The sequence below is a fragment of the Ammodytes marinus genome, assembly GCF_949987685.1.
Source record: "Ammodytes marinus genome assembly, chromosome: 9".
NCBI lineage: Eukaryota > Metazoa > Chordata > Actinopteri > Uranoscopiformes > Ammodytidae > Ammodytes > Ammodytes marinus.
In genome coordinates this window covers 7,366,999-7,387,802 of record NC_137213.1, presented here as the reverse complement: position 1 = coordinate 7,387,802, position 20,804 = coordinate 7,366,999, and the positions used below count along the sequence as shown (strand labels likewise).

At 41.0% G+C, this 20,804-nt stretch overlaps 1 protein-coding gene across 1 annotated transcript in view; it reads left to right on the top strand.

Moving 5' to 3' along the window:
• The window catches only part of LOC307255660 (sodium channel protein type 2 subunit alpha-like), a gene marked incomplete at both ends in the record, with an annotated part of 59,521 nt that extends 39,381 nt beyond the window's left edge, over positions 1-20,140 (top strand). The window contains 11 exons of the mRNA XM_080034396.1: positions 4,127-4,244; positions 4,387-4,541; positions 5,313-5,486; positions 5,869-5,895; positions 7,290-7,412; positions 16,276-16,548; positions 16,732-16,785; positions 16,870-17,011; positions 17,747-17,847; positions 18,043-18,313; positions 18,909-20,140. Coding sequence (XP_079890522.1) covers positions 4,127-4,244; positions 4,387-4,541; positions 5,313-5,486; positions 5,869-5,895; positions 7,290-7,412; positions 16,276-16,548; positions 16,732-16,785; positions 16,870-17,011; positions 17,747-17,847; positions 18,043-18,313; positions 18,909-20,140 — 2,670 coding nt within the window. The remainder of the gene's footprint in view (positions 1-4,126; positions 4,245-4,386; positions 4,542-5,312; positions 5,487-5,868; positions 5,896-7,289; positions 7,413-16,275; positions 16,549-16,731; positions 16,786-16,869; positions 17,012-17,746; positions 17,848-18,042; positions 18,314-18,908) is intronic.
• Between the last annotated feature and the right edge of the window lie 664 nt (positions 20,141-20,804).

The window sequence follows — 20,804 nt, the reverse complement described above, 5'->3', positions numbered from 1 at the left end:
CTGTATATTAGGAGGACCTACATGATTTTAGCAGCAGCTTGTTAACTGGCTCTGTGCAAAAGCTGTTGGCCAGAAAATGTTAATCTAATCAGTTACCCACCATCCAAATGTGTTTTGTTCATGCTCATGTCAATCAAATGTAAGAGCACGATGAGGGCAGAGAGGGGGGTGGCGGCATAGGCAGAGTACACTGACTGTTAATCTGTCAAGCAGACAAGGTGAACTCCGATGGAGACTAGAGTCCTGCTGAGACAAATAGAACCTTGGAATCCAGATGTTTCATTTCAGCTTGTACCACTGAGTTGTAATCAGTGATAATGTCTTGTGGTGAACATCTTGTCTCCGCAGAAAGCAGAGTTGTACGAGGAAAGATTGACGAAAATAACAAAGTTTAAAAAAAAAATTAGTGCAGCATTTTGTCATTAGCCACCTCGCACAGGTCTAAATAAAGCAATTAACAATGGTTGAATTCTATTCAGTGGCTTCAGTTTCAGGGTCATGGTGTTGTTGCTTCGCTACTAGGTTACATTTGTATGGAACGGAGCAATTGTAATGTTATCAGTAACACCTGTGCTTTTCCTGCTATGACAAGTCAAAATTTCTGCTGTAAGAAAGGACTATAGCCTAATCCTAGGAACTTGCCCCTGCATACCGACACAGTTATTTAAACTTATTTGGGTTGAAGGACTGAATACCAAGTAGCCTCCATAGGGGGTCATCCCTATGTTCCCCGGGTCCTATGTTCCGTGTTGTTTCCAAAAAGGGTCCTATGTTCCCCGGTCGCAATACATAACAATTCCTTAACGCAGTGGTTCTCAATTATTTTCTGTCATGCCCCACCTAGGGGACAGAACATTTTTTGCGCCCCCCCTAAATTGAAATACTATTGAGAACCTGCTAATATTTATTTATTTATCTGTTCAAAACCACTGTATGAGTTTCTGGCACGAGCATTCTGCACACAATCACCTTATTATCAAATTAGATAACAAAAAATAGCTGTGATAACTTCTGCAGCAAAAAAGTTCAAAGTTCAGTTTATTAGCTCAATTTGTAACATTTAAACAAGACTGCTCAGTCTGTGTGAATCTCAGGACAGAGAAACAAGAGCAAATGATTCACTGAGGTTTGCATTTCATTCCAAAAATATATTAAACTGTAAACATAGTTAAATGTGGTGTTTTTTATTACTGTAGGCCAATAGGCCTTCTGTGATGCAATAACCAATAATTAATTAATGTTATTATTAGTCTACTTGCTTGATTTCTTTTTAAATAGCCTACAGAGACACTTGGAGACACATGTGGACATTTATTTACTGCAAATTGCGGCCTTTCGCGCGGATATGACCATACACAAGCACACATCGCACTTGCTAGCACTTTTTTTTTTTTTTCAGTTGGAAATCAAGGCAGCCCGCGCCCCCCCCCCCCCCCTGACAACTCGCGGCGCCCCCCACCATTTGAGAAGCACTGCCTTAACGGGTCTTAATAATATTTAGAAAGGGCTTAGTTTTTCCACCATAATTTCCATAATTGCCGAATTGCATGACATAAGCCTATGCCTTCGCTGATTTAATTCAGCATTTTTTTACAGTAGATTACAGGGTTAGGGTTAGGGTTAGGCCTGAAAGCCTACATAGGCCCATTTTCCGTGGAATTTGGCACTGATGGTGGAAAAAATAACAGACTGGGGAACATAGAACCCTTTTTCAAAAAAGAGTTTAATGTTCCCCGGGTCCTATGTTCCCCGGTCACATACAAATCAGGGAACATAGGACCCAGGGAACATAGGTACGCTCCCCTATCCCCCTGTTTCCAGTTTTTATGCTAAGCTAAGCTAACCAGCTGCTGTTGCTCCCTTCATATTTACAGTGCAGACATTTGAGTGGTATCAGTTTTCTCTCTGAAAGATGTGACCGGTTTGGAGAAACAATCTTATAATCACCACACCCGGAATGCTGAAATTAAGCCTTATTTGATTAGCCTCCAATAAACAGCCTGAATAAATTAAGTTTAAATAAATATTTTATAATTTTGGATACTCTAGTAAGGTTAAATTAATTAAGTATCCTACATAATTTACTATACTTTACACTTACTATATAACAACATTACCTATTCATATCTATGACGACGCTATTGTCTGTTAACCCATTAGACCGTCCAACAACACTATACTCTCTCTCTCCTGCTCTCTCTAACGTTCATGAACCAAGCAAACCTCTCTCTCTCTCTCTTCCTCTCTCTCCCTTTATCAAGCTCTCCTGTTCTTCCTGGATCCCTTAGTGTGGGTGGGGGGACTCTGGGCGTGTCTCTGCTGTCCTCTCTGGCAGACAGACAGAAGCAGGCCAGATGTGGAGCATGGCCCTGTAGAGCAGATTAAAGTGACACAGCTGAGCAGAGCCGGCAGGGCCAACACAGGCTGCAGTCTGGCTCTCTCTCTCTACCTCTTTCCCTGCCGTGCTCTGCTCCGCTCTACAGAATTAGGCATCAACGGGAATGAAAAAAAAAAAAAAACTCCCTCCATCAGCTTAACTGGGCATCAGCAGCTGCTCAACAGTAATAAAGGATACATTTTATATGCAAAGTGTTTTAAATACACACAGCAAAAATGGCAATATTTTTGTTATTAAGGAATTAGTTTCAAATAAATTGTTACGCGTGTTACAATGTTTTGATAGTAGATCACTTTAAAGAACAAAGAGCAATCCACCTATATTTCACCCATGCATAAATGTGGTAATGGTTATCAGATGTTTCATACAGAGTTGCATCCACAAAATGTCATCAGTGCACATTGTCTCTGCTCTGTCTTCTGGTAATGCTGGTAATCTGGTCTCCAGGTCCAGTGGATGCTCTTTAATGCTGGATTAGATTTTGTAATGGTTTATAGGATTGGCGCTGCCGCTCTGTCCTGTGAATCATGTTAAATATGTTGCTGTTACAACACACGAAAATCTCATCAGAATTGTATTAAGGCTCAGAAGAGATTGAAAGGCAAGGCAGCGCACGTAGGTGAGCTCGCTTTGATGGGATGAATCCACGCTGAACACAGGGCAGACAAATGCTGCTGCACGGCTCTCTTTGGTTTGAAACTCATGAGCTTGTTTCTCGAATGGCCACACCCCAATCTGTGATGTCACAGCAGGTGTTGAGCCTGCGACAGCTTAAAACCTGACAAATCCTCCAAACAAACAACTATAACAAGTCAATATTGGTTCATACACTGTTTCCATGTGCAGGGTACATGGTGCAGGGTTTAACACAGTAACAATACTTTACTTAATGCACCAAGTAAGGTATGTGATTCATCATAATCTTTGAGTTATTATTGATGATCATGTCTGATTAGTCACACACCAAATACAAGTTTTGAAATCATGATTAAGTAAGCATTAATGTTTCATGACTTCATCATGTTTGTGGCCCCTCAAATAAAGTGGTGACCTGGTTTATTCAAACCATTTGATTAAATTCAAGGTCACTACTAACCCAAGGTCACCACTGTATAAGTTCTGACCTTAAGATACTAGGTGCCACTTTATTTGAGGGGCCTAAAACATGATGAAGTCAAGACATATTAATGCTTAGTTCATCATGATTTCAACACTTGGTATTAAACAAAGCACACAAAGATCATGATGAATCACATTCCTTACTTGGTGCAGTATGTATTGTTCCTGTGTTAAATCATGAATGAGATACCGTACTATAAATGAATTACTGACAGTTCATTAAGTACTATATGAATGAATTCTTGTTTTTTCATGCATTAATTCAGACATGAATTTATGATGATTCATATAGATTAACAAATGTTATTTAAATGTTGTGTTCTGCAGTAAACTCTGTGGCATTTTTTGCTGCCATGTGACATTGTTGCATTATATTTTGTTATAATGCACATTTCCAATTTGATTATTCTTTACAAAGTAGTTTTAAATAGTTGAAGTAAAACAAAACTAGATGTTATCCGTATACTAGGGGAGCTTTGCTGTAGTTCAACTTCTTCCAGTGTGAAGTCATTCGTAGCTAGCAAAGCTATGCTTTCAAAGGAGCTTTCACAACTCTCAGTATAAGTGAGAAATCTGTTGATAATAACAAGCAGACTTCTCATCACACAGGAGCAGATCAGCCTATCAGAGGGCAGCACGGTGGATCTACGGAAGCCAGGAGAAGAGATGGACGACTTATCAGAGCTGGCTGATGACAGTATGGAGCCGGATGAATGCTTCCCAGAATGTGAGAATTGATACTTTTTACCTGAGTAAAATTATGAACATACTGTGTTATAGAAGTTTTTTAAACATTTAATTTGTTATAAACTGTAGCTTCTACATTTGGTGTAATCTATGCTGCTTTGTTTTTTGCCTTTTCCAATCAGTTTGCTCAAGACACTGTCCGTGCTGTCAAATTAATACCAGCCGCGGTCTGGGCCAGGCCTGGTGGAGGCTGAGGAAGACCTGCTATCAGATCGTGGAACACAGCTGGTTTGAGACGTTCATCATCTTCATGATCCTGCTCAGCAGTGGGGCTCTGGTACGCCACTAGGTGCCATTAGAAAAACATTGAATAATTCTAAAGTCTTACAACAATCCCTAAGATTCCAATCTTGGGTACACTTGTGGTTCCGGCAAGTGTGGTTTAGTCATTCTTTTTTCAGAACTTCGGTGGCATCAAACACTAACTGAGGGACTAACACCCAGTTGTTTTCTGTGAGATCTACTGTATATAGAGGTACTTTCTGAATGTTTTATGCAAGGAATAGAAAACTCGCAAGATTTAACATTTTATCCTCAAAGTACTGGCGCCTAAACAAGTAAGGTCAATGAGTACCTTCCCTCAGTGGCAAGTGGCAGCCAGTTTTATAAGGTGGGATGCTGAGCTGGTTGAATGCAAACTCTAATGCAAACGTCCTAAATCTAAAACAACTTCAACTGAAATTGAATTGTAATCTCTTTCGTACTTTCGTACTGCATCTGAAGTTGTCGAACAGGCCTGCAAACAAACTTTCACCAGGGAAAAATGCACCGCTAACATCAAGTTTGCAGACTAGATAGTCTATTAGCTGCTCAGCACCAAGTTAAAAAGGATGTAAACATACCTGCAAATGCCCCTTTGTTTTTTTTAGGCTGGTGTCGTCCTTAATCTTCAACAATGACACTATTGTTGACTGTAAAAACGGATGACTTAATGTAGTTTCAGTTGGACTTTTTGCTGGATGTTTTGTAAGTTTGACGAACAGTACGTTCCACGAACAACAGTGGTTTGGTAGCATTTCCTCACTCCGCTGTCCCTCCTCTGTTGCAGGCATTTGAAGATATCTACATTGAGAGAAGAAAGGTGATTAAGTTGATGTTGGAGTCTGCCGACAAGGTCTTCTCCTATATCTTCGTGCTGGAGATGTTCCTCAAGTGGATCGCGTACGGCTTCAAGAAATATTTTACAAACTACTGGTGCTGGCTGGACTTCCTTATTGTGGATGTGAGTGAACATTTTGTTGTTGTTGCACCACATGAAAGGTAATCAAAGCTCAAATGTCAACTGGGTTTCATGTTTTGCCGGAATAACAGCTTTGTAGGTGTCATTCTGTTTACAGGAAAGCACTTGACAGTTTGTTTATGCACTTTCTTTACTGAAATTGTGCTCCCCATCAACAGTTATTCCTATTTAAAACAAGGTCTACACAGCCTAATCAATTTACCAGAAACATACACATTGCTAAATCACACACCCAACGCTCTGAGAGCGTCTTTATGTCGGGTAAAATGGATGTGGCTCTGTAGTATGTAGTCATCCAAAATGCCCGTGGCATGCAGACTGAGGCCTGACTTGACCTCCTCTGATTTTGCCCGCTGTTACACAGATTTCCACAGACCGCTCTATTTTTAGGGTAAGTTGTAGTTAGCGGGTACCAGGTGAGTATGGGCTCTGGGATTGGAAAACTTGCATCCGCATCACAAAAGCTTCTGTGTTTTTACCCTTGTAAGGGCTTTCTTTGCGATATCAAAAGCCAGCGTCTTGTTTCCAAACAAGTGCACCTCTTATGTAACGTGCTAAAAAAACATTTCCTGCGCTTCAAAACTACTCAACAGTGACAGTCATTCTTGGATTTAGTTACCCCGGGACCTTGGCTTTTATATCAAAAACAAAAGCAGTGCCATTTACTCTTTAGGTTTATCTACAGAAGATCTAGTGTTCTTTTTATATATTAAACTCGTAAAAATGTTGCTCAACAGACATTTTTAGTCTTATTGTCAATTTAGAAATGCACCGGTTGAATTCATGTCCAAACTGTTGTGTCTTATTGATGTATGGAGTGTTATTTGTAATGTCTCTTTATCAGGAAAGACAAATCCTGTCGAACATTGCAACTACATAACTTTGTTTCTCTCTATGAAAAGGGCTACCTTACTGTCTTTTACTGTGCTTCTGAATTCTTCCATCAATACTTTCTTCTTGGAGCCAAAGTCTTCTCTTGTCGCAAGAATCAATTTTGAGTATCTTCTTTAGATATATAGGACAAACACATGTATAAATAGACTTTTATAAAGAAATACAGACCATTGGGACCTTGTTGATCCGAAATTGTTTTAAAGGACTCATTGGATCAATTGGATGCAAATTGGGAGACAAATTTGGCAAAGACAGATATAAATTCTTTATAAAACTCACTCTATTTGATATATATACATATTTCATATGCATATATAGCTGAGTATGCATGCATTGAACTATTTGTCTATATGTGCATACTTGTCTGTGTTTCGTCATCATCATAATCATCAATTCTTTTCATTTATATCATGCCATTTTCATTCATAGCTATCATCCAAGGGTCATTCAACAGCGGAATACCATTTTGTTTTGTCCGTTTTGGATGTAGAATAGAGTGGAAGTCTAAATTTGCTCAAAGATTAAACAACCAAACCAAATCTAAACCTCAGCAATTAACTAATTTGTGTTCCTTACTGTGGAATGTCCCAAAATACACAAAAACTCCTAAATATGGCTCTTTAAATGTTCTTGTACCTGTCTTTTATGATGTTCTTAGTTATATATTTGCTCAGAAAATACATGCAGTCCCTTGGTTAACATGTTGATAAGAATGTGTGTATGATATTACGTTATTCAGTGCTTTTCACAAGGTTCTGTTCTTCCTACTTGTGTTATAAAAAAGACATTGCCACTTTTCTCCCAAAGGTTTAAATGTGAAGTTTTTACTTGTAAATGTTTATTAAACTTGAGGATTCTCACAGTACACATGTCTTTCTGAACTCCGTATAGGTGTCCTTGATAAGCCTGGTGGCAAATTCCCTGGGATATTCAGACTTTGCTGCCATAAAGTCCCTGAGGACCCTGCGGGCTTTGAGACCTCTTAGGGCTCTGTCCAGATTTGAGGGCATGCGGGTAAGAAACACTTTTTCTTAACTACAGGCCTACTGATCTCACAAATCTCTTTTACAAAGTTTCTTTTGACTAGTACCTTGATGATTCATTTCAGCATTATTACCTCCACCAGTGTAGTTAATTATTATTCTAAATTATCTCCTAGTAATAAAAAGATTCCCATTCCATTTGCTCAGACCAAGGATTCAGGACTAGGCACTTCATTCAGCACTTACTTCTCCTTTAATGAGAGGCACCTGTAGTGTTCTCGTGCAGTGTGTTGTAACTCTGACTTAACACCGAGTTAAACCGTAGCCAATGAAGACAGAGTCGTAGTAAGGTTGACCATTTACTGTCACAATTCCTCATTAACAAACGGTGAAAACTGTAAATAAAAGGATACAAAAATACTGAGTGTACATTTCGACTAAACAGCATGTTGTACATAGTTGTAAATAATAATATAAACTGTCTTACACTGTATCTAGACATTCTGATTGACAATTGCATTGTTTTTAGCTAGTACACAATTGCTATCCAAAAACGTTCTAAAACAACACATCAAACATAATTTTTAACTAAATCCACTGTGATATATTATCTTAAACATGTCCTCTATTGAGTAAACAAACTTACGGCATTGCCTCTTTGATGCTTTCAAGTGGATGCTAGCAGATTACATTCAGACGATGCACATGTCTGCCATTCCTTCTACACAGGTAAGATTTTAACAGGAAATGACGTCACAGGAAGTGACTAAACCGGAAGTGACATCATCGCAAACCTAAATCGTCAAAATAATATGAATTTATACCTTAGCTAATTTCAACTGTAAAGTAATTATCCACATCCCGTTTTACATACAATTATTTCAGAAATAAATGCAAGAAAATTAAATGAATGCCTGGAAAGACAACACACTGACCTATGTGAGGTCACTTAGAACTTGTACATTATCTTTAGATCAGTCTTTAGGAAGGAGCAGAACAATCTCTGCAGTTGGCCGGAGAAAGGTTTTAACATTGCCTTGGTCAGTTGTTTTCACTTCGACCTTCCATACATGCCCATCTTTCCCAGGGAACGTGGCATTGACTCTGGCCATAGGCCAGTTGTTGCGAGCGGCCTGCTTGTCCCCGAGCAGAACCAGATCTCCAACCTGAAGGTTTCTGCGGGGCTCTGTCCACTTTTGTCTGAGCTGCAAGGAAGGTAAGTATTCTCGGCTCCAGCGGAACTGGTTTGCAAAGGCCTGGACTTGTCTCCGTTGCTTTGTGTGCAGATCCTTGTCAGAAAAGTCTCCATGAGCAGGTGGAACTCCCGACTTCTGTGTGAGGATCATGGACGGAGAGAGTATGAATGGTTTCTCGGGATCCATAGACACAGGTAGAAGTGGGCGTGCTTTCATAATCGTCGTGACCTCCGCCATTAGTGTGCAAAGCACTTCATGGGTCAAGCGAGTGTTTTGCTGTTGGAGCATTGAATTGAGGATTCTTCTGTCAACGTCAATCATACGCTCCCAGTAACCTCCCATATGAGAGGCGTGCGGGTGGTTGAAATCCCAGCTACATCTTTGTCCGCTGAGGTACCTTTGCACCGCCTTGTCTTGGTTTGAATATTTGTAGGATCTTGCCATGAGCAGGAGGAACAGGTGGAATGCGACTCCTATTACTAGCGTGGTAAAGGTGGAGAAGCGCTCGAAACAACCAGAGGTGACTGCCGATTTCTCCAGGTGAATAGCAGAAGTTTGTACATGTGGTCGGATTTCGGTGTCTTTTTCAAGTTCAACTAACCTGAATCTATCAGCTGTCTGCGTTTTCTTATTCGGTAAAGGCTGGCGTAGTTCTCTGAATGCCAAACAGTTTGCGTTGTCTCTGTTGACGTTTGTGTCAATTATCCTCATGAAGCTGGTGTCTTCCACTGATGGAGCAGGTTTGTTGTCATTCTCAGTATGGTTGAACACTGTCTGTCCCTGCATACTCTCGGGTGCTGTATCAGACCTGTTAAAGCTTTGGTGTGTCTCCTTAACGTGTGTGAAGCTTGTACAGGGTTGAAAGATTGAGTGGCGACTGCTGTCCAGCACGTTGGTCTTGAATGTGTTGACTGTTGGTTTTTGTACATTACCCAAGCACGCTTCTCCTATCACTACCCAACCCAAATCCAGACGTTGGGCAAAGGGGGCGTTATGTGGTCCGTTGACCTGCTGCCTTACCTTGTGTGCCCTGAGAACATCTCTTCCTAGCAGCAGTAGTATTTCTGCCTCTGGGTCCAGTTCAGGGATGCGCTCTGCAATATGATGGAGATGAGGCTGATGAAGAACAGCGTTCGGTGTTGGAATCTCAGACCGATTATTCGGGATCTCTCGACACTCAATGAGTGGTGGAAGAGGAATGAGAACTGTGCCGTCCAGTGACTCGATTTCGAATCCTTCTGCCTTCTTGCCGGATGTTTCCATGATGCCAGAGCAAGTTCTGAGATGGTACGGGAATGATTTGCTCTTCACACTGAACCGCTCAAAGAACTCTGGTCTTGCTAACGAGCGATTGCTCTGGTCATCCAGGATTACATAGGCTTTGATGGCCATGTCCTTTGAACCTTTGGGGTAAAGCTTTGCGAGACAGATCTTTGAGCATGAGCGGCTCCAATGACCTGGACTGCAAACTTCTGTGCAGCTTGCTCCAACGACAGCCATGTCGGGTGATCTTCTCTCTCCCCGCCGTTCTCTTGTGACGGTGGAGGAGCCTTGACAGTTTGAGGAGGTGGACCAGGGTGCATGGCTGTATCATGACTGGTGCTGTTGCATTCAAAGCACTTCACAACGGACCTGCAGTCTTGGGCGAGGTGAGAGATGGAGGCACAGCACTTGAAACATATTCCTTTCTCTTTGAGGAAGGCCTTTCTTTCGTCGAGGAGTTTGTTCCTGAATGTTCTACACCTTTTAAGGGGATGGGGTAGGTTATGTATCGGGCAGTTATTGATAGGGTTGTTGCTGGTAGTGGAAATATCCGTTGTGTGAACCGAGATGGGTTCGTTGTTGGTTGTTGAAATATCCGTTGTGTGAACTGAGATTGGTTCGTTGATGTTCAAGTTCCGTGAAAATGGTTTGTCGGGTTTGGTGGATGTTGTTGTGCTGCCTTGATAATTAAAGCTAGGGTCGTTGCGCTTTTTCGCCTCGTAGCTAATAAAGTTGCAAAAGTACTCGAAGGGAGGGAAGCGACGGTCATTTCCTTCTTTGTACCGTGAGCCTGCAGACACCCACTTCTCCTGAAGCCCGTAAGGAAGTTTGTCTACGATTAGTCTAATGCCGCGTGAGGTGTCCAGGTAGGACAAGCCGGCCAGATATCCATCTTCTTTAGCTCCTTGGATCTCTGTAAGTAGATCCCCAAGTTCACGTAACTTCAAATGATCCTTGGCTGAAATCTTCGGAAAGTTGTCTAAGCGCTGAAACATTGACTTTTCAATGACTTCGGGGATAGGATTCACGCAACCGTTCCCACGCTTTGTCTAGAGCCAGATTGGGGTTGTTGACATGAACCGATCGTATGCGTTTAACCTGTTCGCTAGATTCTTTTCCCAGCCATTTGGTCATGAGGTCCAACTCTTGGGTTGCTGTGAGGTTAACTTCACTGGCTGCACTGAAGAAAGAGGAGTACCATGCACGATAATTCTCGGGCTTGTCATCGAATTGGTACAGCCCTGAAGTCACAAGGTCTCGTCGTGCCAAATACTGTGCCAAAGGCTCCCCTAAAGGGGATATGGGTGTGCCAGTTTGAGGGGAATGTAGCGGAGTATACGACGGAGCATGAGCGTGCATGGTGGGGTTAGCTCTACTAACCTTAGCCTTTGTCTCAGCTTTAGTTGGGTCACGTAAGTGTGGTGGCGATGGTTGTTTACTGTCAGCATTTTCCTTGCTGACAGGTTGTGGTTGATAGTCGTCTTCCTCCGCTGGATGCCATGTCATGAAAGTGTCATGTGACTTTGCCTTAATTGAGGGAGCAACGGGTAATGGTGAGGAAGGAGAACGGTTCTTAAAGAGGACCTATTATAGGGGAAGGTGGGGTGATTTGTGCATTTTGGAAGTTGCAAAACCCCTTGTTTCTAGAAAACCGTGGAAGAAATTGGAAATGTGACCACATATTTAAGAAGAGCCATCCATTTGACTCATCCTGTAAAGAAGGGAGACACAAGGAATAAGATATAAGCACATTTAAGCTCAAAAAACTGTGTTTTGCCTTTCAAAGTAAAATTTCCATGATCAAGGTTTTTTGATTATTGTGTCTGAACAATTATAGACACGTTTGAAAACATTTGACACATGTTTTAGTGCTTTGGTATGCTACACTTTGAGTCTATATAGTTAGCACAATGTCAACCCTAAATTGCTGCATCATGCCTATTATCCAAAATTCTGGGGATGGGGTGATTTGTGCGCAAGGGCCTGGGTGAGTTATAAGTAAGTAAGTAAGTAAAATGTATTTATAAAAGCACATTTATGACAGTTTGCACTGTCCAAAGTGCTGTACATAGTGCATTCAGTAGGTAAACAATGAAGGTAAAATAACAATAACCAAAATAAAAGACGTAAAGCCCATACATCCACATAAACACAGATAGTAGTGCAGAGGTAAGTAAGTAGTGCAGAGGTTAATGGGGAGGAAACACCAGGGTGTACATATGGGTTTTGAGCCTTGATTTAAAGGCAGAAATGTAGGGGGAATCACATTTGTCAGGTGGCAGTTGGTTCCACAAGCACGGAGCAACTAGTGCAAAGTACATTTCTGAGAGTTGTGCCAGTGGCATGGCTGTATACGCTGGTCACCAAAAGAAAGTGATAGTCTACAGTAGCTCAGGAGAGAGTGACATCTCAATTCCACTTAACGACACCACTGATGAGAGTTCAGATGGCCAGAAAGATGATGATGGTGACTTTGTCATTGTGACACAATGACGCACAAATCACCCCACTACGTGGGGTGATTTGTGCGACAAGACAACTTTTTTTCCGAAAGCTATATTTCTTAAACAGTTTATTCCAGATCCAAAGTTTTTATTGCCAGGGATGCACAACATCCTGAAATATATGTACATATTTGAGTTGGAGACATAACTGTCAAGGCCTCACTTTAAAATCACTTTGAGTAAAAAGTTGCACAAATCACCCCACCTTCCCCTACTACTTTTCTGGTCTTAATTTCTTGTTTTACACTGCTATAGAGCAACCTGACACGAATCACATCACAAAAAACTATGTAGATTTTCGGGAAGCTCTTTCTCTTATTTTGGCGATCCAGCACATCCTGTCAACACTTGAGTGTGTGTGCTTCGGCAATCTCCGCTCCCTCCGCCTGTGCATCGGCCATCTCCGCTACCCTCCCCCCCCCCCTCCTGCAAACCCCACTCCGTTGTGATTGGTTACCTTCCTTCCGAAACACTTTCAGTGGCGGGAAGCGCGAGCATGGACCTATAAGGGCGCGAGGCAGACGCGAACAGGGAAGTGACAGCATTACCATACATGGAAACATCCGCGTGGTCACATCACCAATTTTTATGCGACGTCACCAATTATGAAAGGGTAGACCGCTTTGAAGACGTGACTTCTCGACTGGCTAGAATAGTGTTTAGTGCTCTGCACAGACACCCCAGACGGTCAGCAGGGAATACGTCGAAATGCATGTAAGTCATTATTTGATAATTTAGTATGGTTAAGCATGACTATGAATCATCATAACAACGTTTATAGGTCATAAAAGTCAAAAAGCATCATAGGTCCTCTTTAAGGTCGATCTGGGATTGAACGTATTCACTGGTGCGTTTAATTTTCACCTTTTCAGATTCAGATTTCCCGTCTTCGACAACAGACTGCATCGCCTCTGCGTCTTCCAACACTTGAGCTGTCACCATGGCTGCGTCAGCTTCTCTATGAAGGGTTAACACTTCCAACTCTGTGTCTATTCTTGTAGTTTCCAATTTATACTCTGTGTCTATTCTTGTAGTTTCCATTTTATTTTGAGCATCTCTAGTTGCCCTTTCTGCCTCTCTAGCAGCTTTTTCCATTTTTAGCTTAGCCTCCTGGCTAGCATATGAAGCTCTCACCTTTGCAGCTTCTGCTTCAGCCCGGGCGCGGGCTGCGCTTACTGATGATGCTGATGTTTTGATGCTCTTAGCACTGCCGACAGACGATCTGTTGCTTGCCATGGCGACCACTTCAAAACATCCAATGCTGCCTTTTCACTGTAGTGTTCTCGTGCAGTGTGTTGTAACTCTGACTTAACACCGAGTTAAACCGTAGCCAATGAAGACAGAGTCGTAGTAAGGTTGACCATTTACTGTCACAATTCCTCATTAACAAACGGTGAAAACTGTAAATAAAAGGATACAAAAATACTGAGTGTACATTTCGACTAAACAGCATGTTGTACATAGTTGTAAATAATAATATAAACTGTCTTACACTGTATCTAGACATTCTGATTGACAATTGCATTGTTTTTAGCTAGTACACAATTGCTATCCAAAAACGTTCTAAAACAACACATCAAACATAATTTTTAACTAAATCCACTGTGATATATTATCTTAAACATGTCCTCTATTGAGTAAACAAACTTACGGCATTGCCTCTTTGATGCTTTCAAGTGGATGCTAGCAGATTACATTCAGACGATGCACATGTCTGCCATTCCTTCTACACAGGTAAGATTTTAACAGGAAATGACGCCACAGGAAGTGACTAAACCGGAAGTGACATCATCGCAAACCTAAATCGTCAAAATAATATGAATTTATACCTTAGCTAATTTCAACTGTAAAGTAATTATCCACATCCCGTTTTACATACAATTATTTCAGAAATAAATGCAAGAAAATTAAATGAATGCCTGGAAAGACAACACAGCACCTATTTGCAGACCCATGGGGGAGCGAAGCTCCACCGGAAATACGAAATTTCTTCTTCGTTTTGTTTTACTGGCGGCGATCAACGGCAAGTTTCCACCGGCTATGGTGCTAGTAGACAGTGAAATAAGTCAGTTTTGTTAAGGGTCCCAAGTGGCCAGGACGGTGGTACAAAGTAGATGTTGAGGTAGAAGATGAATGAAGCAACAAAGCTTTGTGTACATCTTCCAAAATCCGTCTCTTTATCACAAGTAGGTCAATCACATACAAATATCAACTCTTATAAATAAAACACAAAAAGTGCCACCACATTAAAATAAACAACTAATTTAAAAAAAAGGGGAGTCACAGTTTCCATTGTAGATCCTGATTGATTTATTACCAGACCCATTGTCCTCTAATGATCACAGTTTCAATTATTATTAGGGCTGTCAAACGATTAACATTTTTAATCAGATTAATTACAGGATTCTGTGGATTAATCACGATTAATCACGATTAATTTTACCATTCGAAATATGCCCGAAAAAATCGAATTTTCTCTGTATATTGTTGTATGAACGGAAAGATAAATGACAGAAGGTGGATATGTACATTTAAAATTAGTAGGCTATGTTTATTAATTGAAAATCCAAATTATGGTTTTAATACTGAAAATAAATTTAAACCAAACCATAATTCAATTGGTCTGTCTCTTTACTATGTCTTTGGGCAAATATAGGATAGGCTATAGAATGCCATTTATTAGGTGAACCTATAGGTTGTGCATTCTTAAATACAACTTGATTACAGTCCGCGGTGTGTGTGTGTCTGTGCGTGCGTTTGTAGACGCGACCACGTCCTAGGGGACTGTTCATGTGTTCCAGAAAGCCGACGTTATGTTGATGTTTGATCACACACACCTCTGAAAACTGAAAACACACCTCTGAAAACTGCGAGGACACATTTGTGTCCTCGCGGGCTCTGAACAGAGTGGACAATGTTTCTCCTCCTGTTGCTCCCGACATCAACTGCCAGCCGCGGCAGTTGATTTTATATACTATCTATGCCCCCGACACAGACGTGACCGTTAGCAGTTTAAAACTTTAAAACACGGCACGAGCTAACGTGCTGCTATGTTAGGCTGAGCGTAGCTACTGATCCTGGGTCAGCCACAACGTTAGATGACTGTAGTACAGAGCCGGTGGGATGTACGGGGCGGATCATTCTGCACATGCGTTAAATGCGTTAAAAAAATTAACGCCGTTAATTCCAGAAATTAATCACCCTACGTTAACGCGTTAATTTTGACAGCCCTAATTATTATATAAATTCTATATTCATATTAGGCAATTTAACGAGGCTCGTCTGTGACTTTGTGATCACTCAAGTGAACAGTAACGATCGCGTGCAGCCGCAGAATTACATTTCAACTAAATAGCCTGTTCAGTGGCACAAAAGCCCTGTTAATGAATAAATAAATAATGAGATACATACAATACAATAGGTTTATTAATCTGAATGTAGAGCATGTCACGATGTGTAAGGTGGCCGCATATGAACGGCACGAGGGCTGAGAACTATGCTACTGATCAGATAAATGATCGATCAAACGTAAAATCATCAGGAAATGATAAAAACATCCCGATGGAGATTTCTATGGAGTGATTTTGCTTTAAACTGTACAGGGTCACGTTGTGGCAGTGACACTCTTTCTTCAGTCGGAGCTGCAGCATAAAGTGATCACCTATCCAGCATGTTAGACCCACGGCGTATGTTGTTTCTTATACTATCTATGATGTTGCCGCAGTAAACCAGCTACCTGAAATAGGCCCCTGGCCACTTGGCCGCCAGTAAAACAAAACAAAGAAGAAGGTAGCGTATTTCCGGTGAAGCAGGTTTCGTGTTTCCGGTGGAGCTCCCTCCCACATGGGTCTGCAAATAGGCACTCTTGCCTTTAATGGTGAATCTCAGTGATGAAAGACTAACCTTCATGTTGCCTGTTGTTGCTCACCAGGTTGTCGTGAACGCTCTCATAGGAGCCATCCCTTCCATCATGAATGTGCTGTTGGTGTGTCTCATCTTCTGGCTCATCTTCAGCATCATGGGCGTCAACCTGTTCGCCGGCAAGTTCGGGAAGTGTGTGAACAGAACCGGCTTCATCCACAATGTCTCCCTGGTCAACAACAAGACGGAGTGCCTGGCAATGAATGACACCCAGTTCTACTGGACAAAAGTCAAGGTCAACTTTGACAACGTTGGACTCGGCTACCTTTCCCTTCTGCAAGTTGTGAGTTATTTCTGCTGTTTGGTGTGTGACAAATATGTCAAACATTCTGTCAATAGGCCATATTAAATCACAAGAACATATTTTTAGTCTTTTTAGTGTTGTTTTCCTATAGTTCAAGTCAATGATTCACAATACAGTGAAGTTCCCCGACAGTACTGTAAGTAATATTGTGTTGTTTTATAGGCTACATTTAAAGGATGGATGGAAATAATGCATGCGGCTGTTGATTCAAGAGGAGTAAGTATGCCTGTTTACTTTAATATGCATATGTCATGAACATGTCACAGTAACCAGCTGACTTAAAAAACGCTATGCTTTCAGGTGGAGGAACAGCCCATCAGAGAAATCAACCTCTACATGTACCTATACTTTGTCATCTTCATCATCTTCGGCTCCTTCTTCACCCTAAACCTCTTCATCGGCGTCATTATTGACAATTTCAATCAGCAGAAACGAAAGATGAGTATTCACCAACACTGATGTCCGACCTGGTTCTCTGGGTATTTGCAAGTATTTGTGTCCCTGTGCTGGATAGATGCAATTTAGGGGATACACACAAAGAATTACACAGTTTACAAGTTTACATATTATGCACATTTTCAGAATTAAAATTGTAATTTGTGTTTCACCTTCAATCTGAGTGTTTTCATGGTGTATTTTCCAAAATCCCTCATAATGCCATTCCTCTTTTCAGCTTTTTCCCGAAATGCTAAATTTTAGAGCCTGCCTCTAATTGGCCCCACATTCTAAAAAGCCCAGTCCCATCTGATTGGCAAGTTCCATGTGGGGGCACAGGCACTGCCTTCCAGCTGACGGACTGCTGTTTAGATTCAGGAGTATCTGGAGGTGTGCTTATCACAGATGGAGGTACTGCTAAATTAAGTTGGTAAAGGGGGCATGGCTTCACCTGTTGTGATGTCATTACAGGGAGAAAATCTGACTGAGATTTGAGAACACATGTTCTCAGAAAGGTAGAAGTGGAAAAAAGAAAGAGGGCTGTTTTTTCATATACTTTTGGAGTCTTTAGGCACACCCATATTAATGTTGAAAACCATTAAGTGCTTTTTGCACAATAGGTGACCTTTAAATAATTTATTCTCCAGGGAAAACCAAATCAGATCGCTTGATTTAAGCCACCCGTTTTATAATGACCTTTTTTTATGTTAAAATAATGTTCTATGTTTCTGCCTATACTTAGGGGGACAGGATATCTTCATGACTGAAGAACAGAAGAAGTACTACAATGCTATGAAGAAGTTGGGATCCAAAAAGCCCCAAAAACCAATACCAAGACCTGGGGTAAAATAATATAATTCTGAAATGAAATTTTCTTCCATAATTTACTTCTTTCCATATAGTTTTTCTTCCATATTTTACAGTGAATTAAGAACCCCTAATCCTGCATGTCATCCTGCCTGCCTACATGCTTGATAATATTGTAATAATAGTGATATATTTACTAATTAATTTACCATTTGCATTTCCCAATACTAGAACTTTATCCAAGGGTTCTTCTTTGATCTGGTGTCCCAGCAAGCCTTTGACATCATGATCATGATGCTCATCATTGTCAACATGGTGACCATGATGGTGGAAACCAATGACCAGTCAGAGCGCATGGAGTCCGTCCTCAACATAATCAACCTGGCCTTTATCGTCATCTTCACCAGCGAATGCTTAATGAAGATCTTTGCCCTCCGTTGTTATTTCTTCACAGTTGCATGGAACATCTTTGATTTTGTGGTGATAATTCTCTCTATTGTGGGTAAGTGGAGACACACTGCAACAAAAAATTGATAATCCAGTAAATAGTATAATATATATTTAGTTGTGTTTTGAATTTTTCAGCACTTGGTGCATGATTGGTTTAATAGCAAAATATATTTTAAATATTGTGAGAAAAGTTAATTAATTTCATTTTTAAGTTTGCTATTTTCTAATGGTCTCTGTTCAATTCTTCAATATAAGAATTATTTCACGTGTCCCTGCATGCATATTGATTGGTTATCATTTAAATATCAGATATAGAGGTCTGTGCAGCAATGACATAGTAAATTCTTTATTTTCGTCCTTCATTCCATAGATGCAAATTAGGTGATCCTTGAATGATACACTTCTGGTTGCTACTTATAGATAAAATCATGAAACCTTGGCAGTGGATTATTTACATTAAAATAATAGTTTTTTTATTACAATTCTTTCAGAAATGTTTGAATAAATATGCTCATATGGCAATATGATTTTTACTATTTTTGACCAGGTTTCCAGAGGCTTTAAAAATGCATTTTCGGCTTCTGCAATAACAATATTGTGCAACGAGGCGAACCTACTTCCACCTTTTCTTTTTCTGTCTTTTTCAGGTATTGTTCTTGCAGACATCATTGAGAAATACTTTGTATCGCCAACCCTGTTTCGAGTCATCAGACTTGCAAGGATAGGACGTGTGCTTCGACTTATACGTGCAGCCAAAGGAATACGGACTCTACTGTTTGCCTTAATGATGTCCATGCCGGCACTGTTTAACATTGGCCTCCTGCTTTTCCTCGTCATGTTCATATATGCTATCTTTGGAATGGCGAACTTTGCCTATGTGAAAAAGCAAGATGGGGTGGACGACATGTTTAACTTTGAGACCTTTGGGAATAGCATGATCTGCCTTTTTCAGATCAGCACCTCGGCAGGCTGGGACAACCTCCTGAGTCCAATAATGGCCAGCTCCTCAGCAGAGTGCGACCCTAACTTTATCAACACCGGCACTAACACCCGGGGCAACTGTGGCAGCCCCACGCTGGCCATAGCTTTCTTTGTCAGTTACATAATAATTTCTTTTCTCATTGTGGTAAATATGTACATAGCCATCATTCTGGAGAACTTCAGCGTTGCCACAGAGGAGAGCACAGAGCCACTGAGTGAGGACGACTTTGAAATGTTTTACGAGGTCTGGGAGAAGTTTGATTTCGAGGCCACGCAGTTCATCGAGTTCTCCATGCTGTCGAGATTCGCCGACACTTTGTCAGAGCCACTGCGCATAGCCAAGCCCAACAAGATCAAGCTGATCGCCATGGACCTTCCCATGGTCAGCGGGGATAGGATCCACTGCCTGGACATCCTGTTTGCCTTCACAAAGCGCGTGCTGGGGGAGTCGGGGGAGATGGACGCCCTCAAGCAGCAAATGGAGGAGAAGTTCATGCTGACCAACCCCTCCAAGGTTTCCCACGAGCCCATCACTTCCACACTGCGCCGCAGACTGGAGGAGGTGTCCGCCATCATCATCCAAAGGTGTTACAGGAGGCATCTGGTGTGCCGGCATATGAAGCAGGCATCCTACCTCTACAGACAAATAAACTACGAGATAATGGTTGATGTGGAGAACGCTCCGGAAACAGAGGGTCTCATAGCCTCCATGATTCAGCACTATGGACCTGAGGGGGCGGAGCTTGAGCAGACAACAGAGGACATGCTAATGTCCTCACCACCATCTTATGAGAGTGTGACCAGGCCACCTGGTAACACCTCAGAGGTATTAAGATCAATATCTAGAGACTCTGAGCTCGGGGAGCCTGGTGAAACCTACGAGGAAACTTTTCTTTGAGCCTCGATCGTGTGGAGAGTGTTTGTGTGTGTTTTTGTTTGTTTTGTTTACAGCAGAGAATATAACTCAAAATAACCCCCTGGTCAAAGAGATGTACTTTTTTAAAATAATATATATGCTAGCAGATACTGAGAAAATATGCAATATTTTGAAGTAACTCACAGCCTCTGTTTAAATTTGCACATCCAAAAAGTCCATTTTAATATCATGGTCGCAACCTCCATGAAAGGAGGAGGACTGAAGTTAAATTTTTCCTCATGCAATTTTCAAAATTAGAATTAGAATTTGGCAGATTTATAACAATTCATAAACTTAATATAAAAAAAACTCATGAACACATGTACAGTGAAATTTGTATCTGAAGCAAAATATCACCTCAAGCCTCAAATCTGCTTCACCTAATGCGAACAAGAGACAACAGAAGGGAACACAGACACACAGGGTAATTCATGACAGAAAAGAAATAAAGATAGTTACTAAAAAGAACACCAGAAAAATAATACATTGGCAAATGTTACCCACAAAAATGTATTCAGCTAAACATTAGCAAAAAATAAATAATTATTATCATTATTATTTATTTGTTTTTTTCAACAAAAAACAGCATTTGAGAGTTCTTAAGAACAAATTCAAGCAATTGTTGTTTCTGAACTGTTTTTCGGGA